This window comes from Mytilus trossulus, chromosome 4, assembly GCF_036588685.1.
Source record: "Mytilus trossulus isolate FHL-02 chromosome 4, PNRI_Mtr1.1.1.hap1, whole genome shotgun sequence".
NCBI classification, from domain to species: Eukaryota; Metazoa; Mollusca; class Bivalvia; order Mytilida; family Mytilidae; genus Mytilus; species Mytilus trossulus.
In genome coordinates, this window is record NC_086376.1 from 31773658 (window position 1) to 31791465 (window position 17808).

General features: G+C 34.9%; 1 protein-coding gene across 1 annotated transcript; it reads left to right on the top strand.

Moving 5' to 3' along the window:
- The first annotated feature begins 9573 nt into the window (after window positions 1-9573).
- LOC134715115 (uncharacterized) lies at window positions 9574-11709 on the top strand. Its single transcript, XM_063577044.1, has 2 exons — window positions 9574-10717; window positions 11343-11709. Exons 1-2 carry the CDS (start codon window positions 9647-9649, stop codon window positions 11595-11597), a joined length of 1326 nt encoding a protein of 441 aa, XP_063433114.1. The 5' UTR covers window positions 9574-9646; the 3' UTR covers window positions 11598-11709.
- The last annotated feature ends 6099 nt before the right edge of the window (window positions 11710-17808 follow it).

The window sequence follows — 17808 nt, forward strand, 5'->3', positions numbered from 1 at the left end:
CCTCTAATGACTCGGCCAGTGTTTCATAAAAAAAACACAGAGAAAGCATCTGGACCATGCTTTTCGTTTCAGGGGGGGGGGGGGGGGGCTGTTTATACCTTAGCCGGATAATTTTTGCCAATGCATTTAACAAATGCAATAAAATTTATTTGCAATAAAACAAATTGGGAGGGGGAAGGGAATAATTCATTCCGGAGCACCTGGGTCGAGATAATGCAATGCCCTTGGTGGCATCAATGAGCCTTAGGATTTAACAATCTATAATACTAAAATTACGAGGTCCAATTTGTCAGCCGTCATCACGTAAAAACGACGAATCAAAGAATTCAACATTATATATAACTAATATAGTACAAAGGTGTAGATTAAAAATTACACCACTCCAGGCCCTTTTGTTTTCCAATTAATTAATATTGCCAATAATTAAGAAGTTCCGGGTCGATGCCGATACCGATACCAATAGTATATTCACCTGTTACCTATTACCTTATCTGTACGTTCCGCATCTGACAGGCGCACCAACAAACGGTATATTCAGGATTAATATGCATATGTCATAATCACAGGGTTGACACTACTAAATTGTCAAATTGTTACAGGTCTATTGTAGTATTTTAATCAGTAAGACTTTCTAAGATAACAATAAGAATACTAAAAATGTGGACTAAAAAATAAGGCGTATAGGTACAGTTTTCAATTTGTTAGCGGGCATGACGTAAAACAGCGAATCAAAGAATTCAACTTTATTTATGATTAATATAGGACAATGGTGTTGATTAATTCCAGACCCTTTCGTTTTCCAAATAATTAATATTGCCAATAATTGATAAGTTCAAGTTCGACGGGTTCAAACAGAAAGATTTGAAAGCAGAAAAAACTGTGTATCTTATAATCGGCATGACTTTATCAGATGACAATACTAATACTGAAATAAGGCTTGCGCATAGTTATATACTTTAATTCAGTCACGGACCCGCGATATCACGGGTGTGTTCTAGTATCTATAAAATCTACGTCTTCAAATTTCACGGTTATTCTAATGGACATGTAACACATCAAGTGACAACAACAAGTGCCAAGGTTATAGGTTATTCGAATTCATATTCTAAGTACCAACGGTTGATCCAGTACATAGTTTCAAAAGTCTCGAATATGTTTCAGTGAATTTGTAAAATCAGTAATGCTTGCGTCACACTGTCCCGATTTTTATATACGATGGACACCCGAATGCGAAAATTGTACGTTCGCACGAAGTTGGTCCCGATCTCTTTAAAATACCAAAGAGTGACCGTATTAGCAAGTACGACGAATAACGAAGTCTATACGATGGTGCCGAAATTATATACGATAGCAAAAGATGGACATACGAAGGTTAACCAAAGACTGGTATTTAAGCTTCCTATCTCAGCCGAAGCCTACACGATGGATCACGCAGGCTACACGATGGATTACGAAGGCTACACGATGGATTACGATTATGACGCGATGGCCATACGAAGTCTAAAAGACGTCATGTATAGCTTACGATGCATTTAAATTATATGCAATATAATACAAGTATACAAACGATCTAAAATGCGTTCTACCTGTTTTGAACTTTTTTATGATACGAACAGAATTTCGAGAACATATCGTTTCTGTACAAGTCTGACATGCATGGCGGGAAATCGATCTTTTCGTCTAATTCTTATAAAACTTAGTTTAGTATCCCCTCACCTAACACATGCAAGTTGCGTGTAGATAAAATTGTTATGGACACTCTAGAACCAAAATGATCAAAACTTGGTATGGTGTTACTTGTTAAGAATATCTTAAGCGCTATTGACTTTAAAGTTCAAAGGTCAAGATCACAGTGGCAGTTGTAATACAAGGCAATATCACCCTTGTGGACACTCTAAAACCAATATGCTTCAAAAGATTTTAACCACATTTGGTAAAGTGTTCTTCCTTGTAATGATCTGACATTTTTTACGTTCAAGGCCAAAGGTCAAGGTCATGCAGATGGACATGTTTTTTTCTCATTGAAATAGCATAATACACAGGAAATTGGTTGCTCGTTTTTTTACCTGCTGGTTCTAAAGACAATATTAAAGGTATTTCCAGCTACTGAATGTTTTGGTTGATTTCTAAAAAAATAGTTTATGTATCGAATATGCATATTCAATTTATCATTTTCTGCACGTGTCATATACAAATAAAGTGTTCATAGTTGTCCCCAATATGTTACATACGAGGGGATGCCACGCTCGGCATTGCCTTGTTTGAACTGTAAAATGTGTGCACTAGTCTGAATAATCACCCTTAATTATGCCCATGTTTACTGATCTACCTTAAAGGTAAGGTAATGGGTTCGTTGATCCCTTTTATTCAAAAAGAGCTCTTTCAAAGAGAATATCATAATCATATATATAGACAAAAGGAAGGATGATGGGAAAGCAACAAATGCGGCAAAATATGACATATAGAAAACAAAATGGTTATGGAGTAAACATTCGTGAGACAACAACTCAGACGATACATAAAAAATCAGAATAATGAAGAAAAAGTTGGTTTCCCTATATGCGTGTACCTGCATTGTTGGTGTACGAGGCGCGTTTATGATTTTCATTATGTTGATGTGAAAAAATGGACAAAATAATATTTTACTTGTAACAGTAAATCCTGCGCCTGTAATAGCTGCTCTTCTTGTTCCATTTGAATCAATAGAAATAACGCTGTCGCCTTTCTTGTTCTCATAGGATCATATGATATGAGCTCCATGTTTTGAGAACGTCTTTCTTAAGTGTCGTTTTAGACTGACCAGTGCATATCGTGCATTGCACTTTAAATACATTTTAGCGCGAAAACTTCCATTTAGCTGAATGTATTGCCGTCGTAGTTCCATCTTGTCGCCTTCGTACTTTTATTCGATGGCAACACGACGGGATTACGAGGTCTCCATGAAGTCGTGTTGCCATCTTAAGACCTTCGGGTAGATTCGTGATTCATTCGTGTAGATATCGTAATTTTAAAACTGCCCGATGGAAACGATGGAAACACGAATGCAATACGATGTCCAAAGATGCATTCCCGGTGACATTACGATGGTGAGGATGGTGATACGAACTCAATACGAACCCTCAACATCGGACGCACCTTCGGGGATTTTTTAACATGTTAAAAAATTTAGAACCGTTCCCGAAGTTGTCTCCGAAGGCTAGAAAATGTGGCCGATGGTTCTACGATGGTTAACGATGGCACTACGAATAGCCCGATCTGGATACGATCAGTCCCGATTTTGAAAATTTCCATAATCGTGTTGCAATCGGCGAAAAATCGGGACAGTGTGACGCGGGCATTAGGTGCGTCCCGTAACATTCGGGACAACTCAGCCGATTTTGTCTAGTCGGATTACAATCGTGGCTATGTCGTGACAGATTCTGCTGTATCGGATCGAATTCCGAACAATGTCTTGTGTATTCTGGACGGTGTCTTGTGGAACGGGAATGATCTGGAGTAATTTGTCATAGTTGTTTTTCTGCCGATTGAGTCCAGATTGCCTCCAGATCTTGTCGATTGCGAACCGTTTTTTGCCGAAACCGTTCCGAAACAGTCCCGTTATTAATACGAAATGTATCAATGATACCCACGTCAGACTCCCGACAATTACAGAATACAATACGACTGAGACCAGACAAAGCCGTTTGCAATGCGATAGAGCGGACCGTGATAGGATTACGTTCCGACAGTACCTGATCATCCCGAATATGCCGACAGTTTTCTAACGGATATCTTCCGTCAGCGTCGGTTCACTGTCTGGTCACTGTCTTATCTCTGTCGGATTACGTTCGGTAGAGTCGGGACGAAGTCGTGACATACTCGGTCGAATTTTACCTGGCGGAAAATACAAATCGGGTTACAAGCGGATTCAGAACGGGATTATCGGGACTAGTTCGCTTGGAAACGGTTGAATATCGTCGCTTCCTGAACACTATCTGATTGCTGTCGTGATCAAATTATTTTTTTTTACAAATTTTGATTTCATGCGGGGTTCACACATTGCCGATTATTGCTCCCGATTGAGATCAGACAGCAATACGACACGAAAAGTGAAAAAATCGGATTAGTATCCTCAATTATCTGGAATGTCCTATCATTGTCTGAACGCAGTCGTTTTAGTTCGTAACAGATTCCTACGGATCTGGAAGGGTCCGAATAGTTCGGCAAAGCATCCCGACAGTTAGGTGCGTCCCGTAACATTCGGGACAACTCAGCCGATTTTGTCTAGTCGGATTACAATCGTGGCTATGGCGTGACAGATTCTGCTGTATCGGATCGAATTCCGAACAATGTCTTGTGTATTCTGGACGGTGTCTTGTGGAACGGGAATGATCTGGAGTAATTTGTCATAGTTGTTTTTCTGCCGATTGAGTCCAGATTGCATCCAGATCTTGTCGATTGCGAACCGTTTTTTGCCGAAACCGTTCCGAAACAGTCCCGTTATTAATACGAAATTCGTCAATGATACCCACGTCAGAGTCCCGACAATTACAGAATACAATACGACTGAGACCAGACAAAGCCGTTTGCAATGCGATAGAGCGGACTATGATAGGATTACGTTCCGACAGTACTTGATCATCCCGAATATGCCGACAGTTTTCGAACGGATAACTTCCGTCAGCGTCGGTTCACTGTCCGGTCACTGTCTGATCTCAGTCGGATAACATTCGGTAGAGTCGGGACGCAGTCGTGACAGACTCGGTCGAATTTTACCTGGCGAAAATACAAATCGGATTAGAAGCGGATTCAGAACGGTATTATCGGGACTAATTCGCTTAAAAACGGTTGAATATCGGTGCTTCCTGAATACTATCTGATTGTTGTCGTGATCAAATTATTTTTTTTTACAAATTTTAATTTAAGTTTGAATTTCCATCCACGATTCGCAGGATCTTGATCAGACTTTTAATAAATTTTAATCGGGAATGGTCCTATCAAGAACGGTAGTAAAAATCGTGAATGTGTGACCCCAGCTTAATAAGCAGATCTGATACCGTATAGCGGGTTATTTTCGCGGGGTGCAAATTTTCGCTTATTTTCGCGGACAGAACTCAATCGCCAAAATAAATTCCACCAAATTAAAGGTGTACATACAAAGGTATTAATAAAAGTTTTTAATCCGCCAAAATAATAACCGCCAAAATATTTCATATACCTTTTTCAATGAAAATCGCGAAATTTTCCACCCGCGAAAAAAACCCGCTATACGGTAAGTGATTTGATTCAGGAAATTTATGAAATAGTCAGTCTATTTGATTAAATTAAACATTGGAAAACAGACATAAGACCTCAACATAAAACTGAACTTGTTCATTTAATTTGATGCAAGGTGTGAACTAAAAAGCAAGAAATTGTGAAACATATTACTGAAAGATCAGAAAAGATACCAAGCAGGCTTACATCAGAAGTGGCTGGTTTTTTATTTGCTGTTTCTCATATTTGTTTTTCGTTTATAATTTTGTTCTTACGGTTACAACACACTATCTCGTGTTATGTTGGCGCAAAAAAAAGTTCACCTGTCACAATTTGTATGTGCCTGTCCCAAGTCAAGAGCCTTTAATTCATTGGTTGTAGTGTGTTGTTTTGTAACATATTTGTTTTTCGTTCGTTATTTTGTTCATAACAGGCCGTTAGTTTTTCTCGTTTGGATTGTTTTGCATTTGTCATTTCGGGGTTACTATAGAGAGCTGTCTCATTGGGAATCTTATACATGATTTGACATGTGTTATCATTTCTACAGTCATAATTATAAATCTACTGTTTGAAATACTAATAAAATTGAGAATGGAAATGGGGAATTTTCGGTTCTCAATGCTCTTCAACTGCGTACATTATTTGGCTTTTTTATTCGAGCGTCGCTAATGAGTCTTTTGTAGAGGAACATGCGTTTGGGGCGAAAAAACAAAATTATAATCCTGGTATCTATGATTAGTTTATACTCATCTTCTTTCCATATCGTATTACTGCTGTAATGTTTTATACGGATTTCGAATGTTGATCGCGGGAAATAAATGAGAACCCCAAAATATAATGGCCATCTTTCACGAAAGGATTGAAAAGGATAATGCCTGGCTACGGAACATAAAATTTTAACCAGACAATGCACAAGGAATACATTTGAGGTGTCGGGTTTACCTTTATAAAACTTTTAGATGTTTCTAATGAAAACTGTTAAGTAAGATTCAATTTGTGAAGACTGAGAATTTTTTAATGTTACGAAAAAAAGTGAACTGCAGAGTAATTTTTTTATAATATATGTTATCCAAGTAATTTACAATTTTGTAAAAATAATTTATTTGTATTATGATATTTACGTTTCTAAAAGTTTGAATATTATTTAATAAAACATTATCTAACCTTCAGTCAGGGTCTTTTCATTCTAGTTATTTTGTTGAATTACTGGCTTTTCGTCAAGTAATTACGCACAATCCAAGAAGTTCTACTACTGTAAAAGTACTTTAATTCGTGGGTATCAATTTTCGTGGTTTGATCAATATTAATATGTTCGTGGGTTTTTAAATTCGTGGATTTTAGTTTTCTAATAAAAAAAAATAATTGAAAAATTAAAGCCTTTAGAAACTAAGGTTACAAATAGTCTTGATTGAAGAAAATTGCAAAGTAAACATTGACCCGTGTAAATCGTAATGATAACACTTATTAACCCATGATAAAGTGATCAATAGATTAAAGACCATCAAATGTGTTAATTAGCCCATAAACATGTCACCTAAACAAAACAGTAACATATACAAAGGCTTTTAACATATCTTGAATTGTCAAATAATTCTTATCAAAATCAAGCCCAGCATGAAATTATTATTTCCCATATGTACGAGAACTATGAGGATATAAAATGAACACTTTATCCTACTGGCATGGCATATCAATACCGGAAATCTAACTTTCGTCGATCAAAAATATTTTTTATTAGAATAAAAAAATCAAAAGTTGTACAGTTTAGGTTATTAAAGATTAAATGGGTATAATCCTGCATGCGGTTGTAGTTCTGTGACTGCTATTAAAGTATTCTCAGATTTGGCGTTAATCAATATTTCTCTAGGTTATACCAATAGTCAAACCTACCGATGGGGATCTTTCCATGACTTAATTTGGACAATGTTTGTTTTATTTCGTTGGACACTTAAATTCGTGGATAAAGTCATCCACAAAAACCACGAAAATTGGTACCCCACGAATAAAAGTGCTTTCACAGTATGTTGAACAATGAAAAAATAGGTGTGTTTGTCGAAAAGTTAAGAAATTATATAAAAGCAGATGTCATCCAAACTCAATATGAAAAAAATAATAAATTGTAGTCTGTATATCTGTCTTTTATTCCCCAGGCACTGTAGAATAGTGAAAATAAGTAGTCTTCCTAAAATAATATATTTAAACAATCGCATTTCTATCAAAGGTTTTACAATTATGTACGTCAGACGCACGTTTTGAAAAAGTTTAAAAGGCCATAAAAGTAAGAAGCTGAAAGCATTGAAGACCCACTTTTCCGAATTTTTCCCAACTATTATAGCTAAAGTCATCTATAATAATTCCCACTGTATACAAAATGCTTAGTATACTATTTTGAATTTGTTATAAGGAAATTCATTTCTGATATGGAGTTTTAACTTTTTCGTAAAATAGCATTGCTTTAAGTTATTTTACTAAATTATTAAATCTTTTTAAAGGGATTATACGAAATTTCTAAATTTCCAGTAAAATATATACGAAGTGTCCCTTCGAAGTTTAAATTGATTTCCGAATTGTCCCTATCATTTTTCTGATATGTATTTTTTACTATTTTAGAACATGTAGGTACCACTTGACACGTGCTGCAAGAAATATCATTAATCATAAGATTAGTTCGTCGACAAACAACTAATTTGTCTGCGATTTTCCCACAATGCATCTCGTTTACAAAAGAAAATATTTCAGGCTACTCAATAAAAGAAATATTTTTTTAATTCGCACTTTCCGAAGGCTGGCTCTCTTGTATATTTAGATTTTAGACTAAGGACAATGTCAATAATAACACTTCACATACTGACCCATTGCCCTCTAAAGCAACAAGGAAATTTTCTAATCTACATACAGTCAGTAAGAAGTTTATTGTTTATTGATTTTTGTTATTGTCAAACAGACGAAAAGTTCCAAACTTTAGAGAAACAAACAATTAAACACAAGCCATGAACATTCCGTCCTTTTTGGAAAAGATAAACAAATGGGTTTGTTTGCTTGCCATTTCATGAAGTCTGAGGGAGGGAAAGTTTGGAAACAACAATTCACAAGATTAGTGTACGGAATCAGTAACACGGGTATATAGCAACTAAAAAATGACGAATTGTCAACATTCACGATTTTCTCATTTAACAAACTAAAACTGGAATGAAGTTTCAAACACTCACTCATTTTTACATGAAATTAATAATTTCCCATGAATTTTAACAGTATAGAGATGATATTGTACATGTACAAGATCATTTTCTTTAGAAAACAGCTTTACGAGTTCAAATTTTGTCCATTTGTTCGTCAAACTATCATGTATTTTAAATGATATATCGACATCAACAACAAAATGATAATTGATGTAAAAAAATATTCTTGCCTGGTAAATGTTATTTAGCGACATATCAACTCAGACAAATTATGCATGGTTCATCAAATATTTACGATAACTTTGAAACAAACTCCCCCCTCGGTTGCACGTTCGGATTATAAGAACGATAACAGTTAGACTGCATGATAAAATATTTAATGAAGTCTGTCACATACTTAAAATCTGTTTAATTTTGAAAATACGCAACCCGTAAAATTTACAATAAAATATATACGCATGTTTATATATATAATATATATCATTTTTCTTTTCATTTTGGTTCTACCATATATGAGTGCAAGTGACATGAAAAAGAAGGAGTGAAAGTAATTTGATTTGAAGTCTGACAATTTGATTTCAATTGCAATTATTAATATATCTAATCACGTTTCACAACACGAAGGCTATATATAACATTTAGGTTTGTTGATAGCAAAAGATAGACAACACATAACAATATAAGTAAAAGTAAAAGACCATGTAGTCTAGATATCGTTTAACTACTTTTAATCCAAAACCCTGCCAATCCTGTATTTAATATAGAACTTCATTTAATGGTGTTTGTGTGTATCTTTTCTCAAAGTACTTCAAAAGAGAATCTAAGTATTTAAAATAAATATCGTTGTCTTTGAAAAAGATGGGCTGGGCTTTTTAAATTGATTAAAGGATAATTAAGACATCTATGAACAAATTTTTATAAGATTTCGTTTAATCTTTTATTTGTTTAGCTCTATCTAGCTATATTTTGTTGCAAATTCATTTATACATCACCATTTCGGGCCATTCGAACGTCATTGGGGGTAAACAACTAACGTGCAAACATAGGATACAAACATTGGAAAACATGGATGAGTTATCAATTCTGAATCCGCCAATCGCTTTTAAACAACACCTCAAAATTTACTTTTCTTGACGGTCAAACAAGTACTCCGCCTCTGTAACCTATAAATTCCATTTATATCACAATTTGTAGTAGACAGGATAACGCCATCGACATTGTAACATAGAAAAATGGCACAATTTATCAAATTTCTATTTCTGTTCGGACTTCTTTGTGTTGATGCACAGTATATTCCCCTCGGTGTTAGTAAGAAACAACCAACTTGTAAATATGAATTTACAGTTCCAGATGCAAAGGGAGCATGTTCCGCTACATCAACAGCCCTAGAGCAGAAAATAGACAATGTTAAACAAGATTTGGACAGAACTCGTCTCCAATATGTTTCTCAGAATAGTATTGTGCAAGGAACTTTATCTCAGTTACAGACAGACACTAAAATGTATGTTTCAAAAGTGAATGATTTGAACGGAGAGCTTCAGAAAATTAAAGGACAAGGTGTTAATCCTGGACAGAGTAGCGGAGCAGTTAACCAGTTAATTCATGACACAAAAGACTTGCTGACCAAGGCTGTGAGTGACGTTAACGGGAGAATATTTAATTTATCATTGGAATTTCAGCGAAATGCAATAGAGGAGTCAAAAGTTAACTCTGCAATTCAAAACCAAATCAACAAACAAGCTGTACAGTTAGCAACGGCTGAACAGAAACTTCTTAATTTGGAAAATATGATTAAAAATTATAAACCACCAACTTCCGGATCCCAGCCACAACCATCTTCAGGTCCATCTAGTGCCCAAATTACCACTCTGGAGAAGAAATACCAGCAACTGGAAAATGATTTGAAATCTGTTGACACGCTACAACAACAACAGTTTACAGGACTCTCTGACAAGACCAATAGGATAATGTCGCAGTTACTGAACCAGTCCCATGACATTGATGTCGTTGCACAAGCTACCAACCAATCTGTCGCCAGACTGACCGCTGCAGAGAAAATGATTCAAAGTACCAAACAAGACTTTGATAACTTCAAGAAGGCAACAGATCCCCAGATAAAGATCCTTTCACAGGAAGCAAGCGGACTACTTAGTAATCTTACCAGTATTGAGAAACAGCTACAGCAGCTTGGCATTAGGCTACTCAATGGAATGGTCAGCTCTATGAAGATGAAGGGAGATGTAACAAAAGTAAAGACACAAGCTGATAACCTGTTACAAGAAATAACTAAGCTGACTAGCCAGGTTCGTTTTTCTTTTCATTTACATTTTATAATCAAATACCTGTACACAATAACCTGCATACGAATATTTCCTTCATGACACATATATAAAGCAGCTTACCTTTTGATAAATAAAGCTGATACATTAATTTTTTTTTTCATAACATAAAGAGTATTCTAAGCATTTAAAATCAATCAAAATTGTAACCAAAAAAGTAATTCGATGCGATGGCTAGAATTACAGTCACTTCTTGGTGATATTGTCTCTTTCCACACGTTTGGTGGTTTTTTTTTTTTATTCCTCTCATTAATTAAATAGTAAAAAGATGTTCGTTCAACTACGACACAAATAAGCAACCTTGTTCTCCATAAAATTAAAATAAATCTTATTTTTTTTACCAAAACATTACTTGTTAGCTGTGTTTTAACACAATTTTGCAGATAATTGTTTAAGTTTATACATAATTTCTGTCTTCGTCTCTGTATCGGTACCGTATTGTTATACCGTTTGTAATAGCACTAAAATATACAAAAATATCATTAAATTTTATTCGTGAAGTTTTTTTAATAAATATGTATTTTCTGTATTACTAAATGGACAATGTACAATACGTTTCACTTGTTAACCTTGTAATGTTTTTTTTCAGATTTCCGCTCAAGCAGGGGAATTGTTGATAGTGAAATCTGACCTTTCCGGACTGCAAGCACCAGGTTCCGGTGGTGGAACCATCAACACAGTACAGCTCGTCAGTACCATCAAAGCACAAACACAAGCAGATATACAGAAAGCACAAAAAGATGTCAAACAAGTCCAAAACATGGTTACTACTCTTCTTACCCAAGTTGCGATGCTCTCGTCAAAGGTGAACAAAATGTGCCCACCAACAACGCCAAGCGGTTAAGTTATTTATAACAAACAATATATACAATATTCGAACAATATACATAATTACTGCTATGATGAATTGTGAGAATAATTCAGGCTTGTTCTCAAAGCTAAAGTGCTTACTTAAACAGATTATTGTTGTTTTTTTGTTAATAAATTCTTTCAAAGAATGGGTTTTAAACGATAGCTGTTGCAATGCTAATGAAAGCTAGAAAGTAGTATTCGCTTTTACGAATTGAGTTTTTATTATGCCCCATCTACGATAGTAGAGGGGCATTATGTTTTCTGGTCTGTGCGTCCGTTCGTCCGTCTGTTCGTTCGTCCGTTCGTTGTCCGTCTGTTCGTTCGTCCGTCTGTCCCGCTTCAGGTTAAAGTTTATGGTCAAGGTAGTTTTTGATGAAGTTGAAGTCCAAACAACTTCAAACTTAGTACAGATGTTCCCTATGATATGATTTTTCTAATTTTAATGTCAAATTAGTGTTTTTCCTCCAATTTTACGGTCCACTGAACATGGAAAATGATAGTGCGAGTGGGGCATTAGTGTACTGAGGACACATTCTTGTTTAATATACATTAAGCAAAATATAATGTTTGTAAGCGTAACTAAACATTATATCATGCATGATTTCAAGCGGTATAATATTTCGGAGTGGCTTACCCAATTGTTTGGTAATTTGTTCTAGTAAGACATTTTCTGGTTGTGACTTTATGGTTCATTCTATTATTTGTTACCGCTTGCAGTGTGTTGGTAGAATTTTATTTGATATTTTTTATGGTTATGCGTAATTTATCGTGTCGGGTCTAAAATCTTAGTTAGTCTGATTTACTATGTACTAGTTACCACATACCTGCGTTAATCCCTGTTAAATCGACAGGGGGCCATGAATGAAGATGACGAGGAAGACAACACCGAAATATATGTCATCATGTACATTATTTAAAGAAGTCTTGTCTCCCATCATCAACATCTATTTATAGATCTCCGGTAAGGAATATACTTAGCCTAACATATATGGCATAACTGACTAAGACATACACCATGTATCATGTGACAACGTTGTGCTAAAAGCATACACCTGGTATAAAAATCAGGTTTTCCCTGAAATGATATTTAGTGTATGTAAAGAACGCGCCTTTTTCTGTTTTAACTAAACAAGATAACAAAAGGAAAGATGGATTGAAAAACAAACCACTTACCTATAATGGTTTACTTTTTAAATTATTATTTGGATGGAGAGTTGTCTCATTGGCACTCACACCACATCTTCCTATATCTATCTATCCACTAACTTCTATACTGATTACATGAATCATATTTAAGTCTATCCCAAATCAGGAACCTCGTAAATGGTTAACCTTCGTTGTATCTTAATTTGTTTGTCATTTAGGGAATTTTATTTCGATGGTAGATGTTTGAAGGTTGTCTGATTATTGTTCATCTTCGTATCAGGTAAAAAAGAATAACAAAAATATCGAACTCCGATGTTAACTCAATAAGGGAAAGTCCAGAAAAACTGACAATATCAGACTTCGAAAAACTTATTCTCATATTGCTGACTTGGTACATGCATTTTTCGAGGAAAACAGTTAGTTAAATCTGTTTATGAAGCTAGTCAAACCTCCCATTTGTATTATGCACTTCACCAGAGGTCCAACTAGACAGGTACCCTACGACTAAAATATATATATATAATGTATACCCATTATTTCAAGAAGAACTGATCTACTTTTTTTCAAAACATCATGACAATTAACCTCTACATTGGAAGCCATCGTAGGCTAAATTGACTATAGAATTGATAACATTTATCAAGTATCTAACCTCAAGTATATAAAAAGGACAGGTGGTTTAGTCTCAGATATAACAGTTATATGTTAAAAAGTTAAAAGAGGGACGAAAGATACCAGAGGGACAGTCAAACTCATAGATTGAAAATAAACTGACAACGCCATGGCTAAAAATGAAAATGACAAACAGACAAACAATAGTACACATGACAAAACATAGAAAACTAAAGAATAAGCAACACAAACCCAACCAAAAACTGGGAGTGATCTCAGGTGATCTCAGGTGCTGAAGTGACAGAAAAAATGGTATTTATTTATTTGAATGATTGATTAATGGCTATTTGTTTGACGACAAGTGGTTAATATTTCATGCACATTAAAGGACCAATTCAAAGTTGCTATTTTTTTCCGAGGGCAAACAATTTGCCATATCATCCTTACAAATGAGTGTTACTAAATTCATTATTCTGAATAATCCGTCAGTGCTGTTGTTTGCATTTTTAATTGGAAGTAATAACACGTTACTATGACTTCAGACAAAAAAAGGTACACATTCATCAGAAAACAAACAAGAGTGAACCCAGTGACATATTGTTTTTGTTAACATTCAATTAATAAATTTGAAACTTTAAGTGTCTTTGAAATAATAATTTGCTAGCTTTACATTATCAATCTCTGATTGGTCTGCAAAGAGGGGGGGGGGGGGGGGCTTAACAAAAGTGTCATCCTCTGAGCCATGGGATAGAGTAAAATATTTCCATCGTATTAACCATTCAAATCTAGCATTTTAACGTGAGGTATAATTGTAACAAAATAGCGAAACGGAAGCAAAAATCGTATATATCTTGAGCAGTGCGTGATACGTTTTGAGATTGGGTTTTAGGAAAGTTTTAAAAGTTGCAAAAATGTTTTTTTTTCTAATTGTTGAACAATGTTAAACAACCAATATAAAGAAGAAGATGTGGTATGATTGCCTATGAGACAACTCTACACAAGAGACCAAATGACACAGAATTAACAACTATAAGTCACCGTATGACCTTCAACAATAGCCACAGCCTATACCGCATAGTCAGCTATAAAAGGCCCAGTTATGACAATGTAAAACAATTCAAACGAGAAAACTCACGGCATCATTTATGTACAAAAAAAGACCAAGAAACAAATATTTAACACATAAAGAAATGACAACCACTGAGTTACACACATGCTCCTAACTTAGGACAGACACAAACAAACGGAATGTGGCGGGTTTAATCATGTTAGTGTGATCCCAATTCTCCCTCAACCTGGGTCAGTGGTGTAACAGTACAACATAAGATCGAACAATTAAAATCAGTTGAAAAAGGTTTAACTTATCAGATACTAGTAGATACTAATACAAATACATATAACAAAAACACCGAGTGAACAATCAGCCTTTGTTTTTACTTTTTTATATGAAAATAACTGTTTCAGTACATTTTTAATGTGTTTAATTTATTCGCAGAGTACAGCAAAACTGAGAAAAAAATCAAAAAACAATCACACAAACACACAGACCAACACAAAAAACACATTAACTAATAAAACCATTAAGTTTGATTTGATTTGATTTTTGGTGTTTTAACGCCACTTTTAAGCACCGCATGAAAAAGCTTTTTCGTTGCGGCCATTTTTTTTATTGGTGGAGGAAGCCAGAATGCCCGGAGAAACTTACATTTCTAGACAATTAAGATTGGAGTCGAATGCACCCACACGAGCGGGGTTTCAACTCACAACCTCAGTGTTGACGGTGGCGATCCTTGATTTGGAAATGCTGGAGCGATTTGTTTGACATTATCCCAAAATGAAATTATTTATACAAAACGTATACGTCATCTGCATTTAACATAACTTTGTTACATTAAAAAAATTGAGATTGGAAATGGGGAATGTGTCAAAGAGACAACAACCCGACCAAATAAAAAAACAACAGCAGAAGGTCACCAACAGGTCTTCAATGTAGCGAGAAATTCCTGCACCCGGAGGCGTCCTTTAGCTGGTCCATAAACAAATATATACTAGTTCAGTGATAATGAACGCCATACTTATTTCCAAATTGTACACAAGAAACTAAAACTAAAATAATACAAGACTAACAAAGGCCAGAGGCTCCTGACTTGGGACAGGCGCAAAAGTGCGGCGGGGTTAAACATGTTTGTGAGATCTCAACCCTCCCCCTATACCTCTAGCCAATGTAGAAAGTAAACGCATAACAATACGCACATTAAAATTCAGTTCAAGAGAAGTCCGAGTCTGATGTCAGAAGATGTAACCAAAGAAAATAAACAAAATGACAATAATACATAAATAACAACAGACTACTAGCAGTTAACTGACATGCCAGCTCCAGACTTCAATTAAACTGACTGAAAGATTATGATTTCATCACGTGTACATCAGACACAATCCGTCCCGTTAGGGGTTTAGTATCATACCATCATAACATATATGAAAAGAACATAAACCGTGTCATGCCAACAACTGTTTTTTTTAATAAATGTGTTTAGTTCCGATGCAAAGACCCTATAAGTGAATCAATATTAACGCCAAAATATGCAATATTTAATGACCTGACAACAGTATCGTAACTATATCCCTTCTTAATAAGTCTATTCAAAGGTTTTGTTAGTTTCTGAGGTGAAAACTGACACCTGCTTTATAAAGAATATTTCCATAAAAAATGGATGTGAAATACCTGATCTTTATTCAATCTTTATTTAAAACCAATAAGCAATTCTTAATGAGATATCTAATGCTTCTTTGGCAAAAGTTTGAATCAGAATTATTTCAAACGGTCGATCATGAAATAATTATAATGTAAATAGGCGTAAAGCATCCAATACTTCTAAATCTTTGATTGATTCTTTTAAATCAGTTCTCAAATGTAAAACACTATATGGGTAAACAACTCTACTGTTATTGCCCGTATGCTGTTCTCAAGATGTCTTCTTAAAACTGTTGTCGTAGGGTTTGCTGTCTTATTGACGTATATTCTATATAATCTTTCATTCATTCTTGTCGGATCAATTATATAATGCTATGTCAGATTAACGGGCAGTATTTAAGATACTGTGACAGTCTGATCGTGAAATAAAAAACCTTACACATTTGGCATTCGTTAATTTATCTGAAAAACATAACTGCCAAGCAAAACCCTCGACAATTCAAAGCATTTTTATTTTTTTATTTTCACTCAAAAAAACAAATCAAATACAAACAATACATAAGAAAATAAACATAGAGGCTTCAAACAAAAGTGTTCACTATAATGTCAGACTGTCTGCTGTTATAGTAAATGTTAGTTTTTTTTATTGTGTATACTTGTATTGAAATCTTGTATCTTTTTGATATTAATAATACATGTAACTATAAAAAACAAATGGGAGTACGTTCTTATTCAAAATATAAGCGAGGATAATGTGGTATGATGCCAATGAGACAACTGTCAACCAGAGTTCCAATGACAACGATTTACACAATTATAAATAATCATAAGAAGAAGTGGCAAAGAGACATGATAACAACTATAGGTACTTAGTACATGAAACCGTACGGTCCTCAACAATGAGTTAAACCCATACCACATAGCCCCCAAATGATAAATGTAAAACAATTCAAACGAGAAAACTAACGGCCTGATCTATTTACAAAGTAATAAATGAAGGGGGAAAATGATGTACAGCAACAAGCAACAAAACTGAATAACAGCCTCCTGGATAGGGACATGCACGTACAGAATGTGGCGGGGTTAAACTAGTTAGCTGCCACATAACAAGGGACATGTCACAACAAAAACACACTATATAAAACACAAATTAAAGAAAAACAACTTTGATAAAGACCAACAAATAACAACCACTCTATTACTGGCTCCTCATTTGAGACAGGCACATATTAAATGCATCAATTCCTCCATAACGTGCTATATGTAATAATATATTTCTTAGGAATTAAATTTATATGTTGACTTTCTATTAAAAGATAGCAATACCAATTAATCAATCATTCTAATATGACGTGCTTCTTTCGCCTTGTAAATAAACTATGCTCCGAAATCCAATAAAAATTGTTTGTACATGCGTATATTGACTACTGCAGAAAAAATCATTTTATCAATTGGCATGCATTTAATATATTTCATAAACTTAAATCATTATCAAACTTTTAAATGATGCACATGTTGTTATAATACGACTACACTGAATGCGTTACAATTCGCACGGACATATTTGACCTAGATACGACAACGTGCATGCTGGTTGTACAAATCCCCTCTCTCTGAAAAAACACATTGTCAGTCGTCTGATTGTTCACAAGCAAAAACGGGAGGTTCAGGAAAGAGCCTGTACAAACGGTCTACACTTATACACATCGGACATAGAAATACTCTAATTGCCGTAATCAGAATAGAAATA

Coding starts and splice junctions, on each gene's coding strand:
- LOC134715115 (XM_063577044.1), top strand. CDS start 9,647: ATGGCACAATTTATCAAATTTCTATTTCTGTTCGGACTTCTTTGTGTT. Junction 10,718..11,342: donor TAACTAAGCTGACTAGCCAG/GTTCGTTTTTCT, acceptor GTTTTTTTTCAG/ATTTCCGCTCAAGCAGGGGA.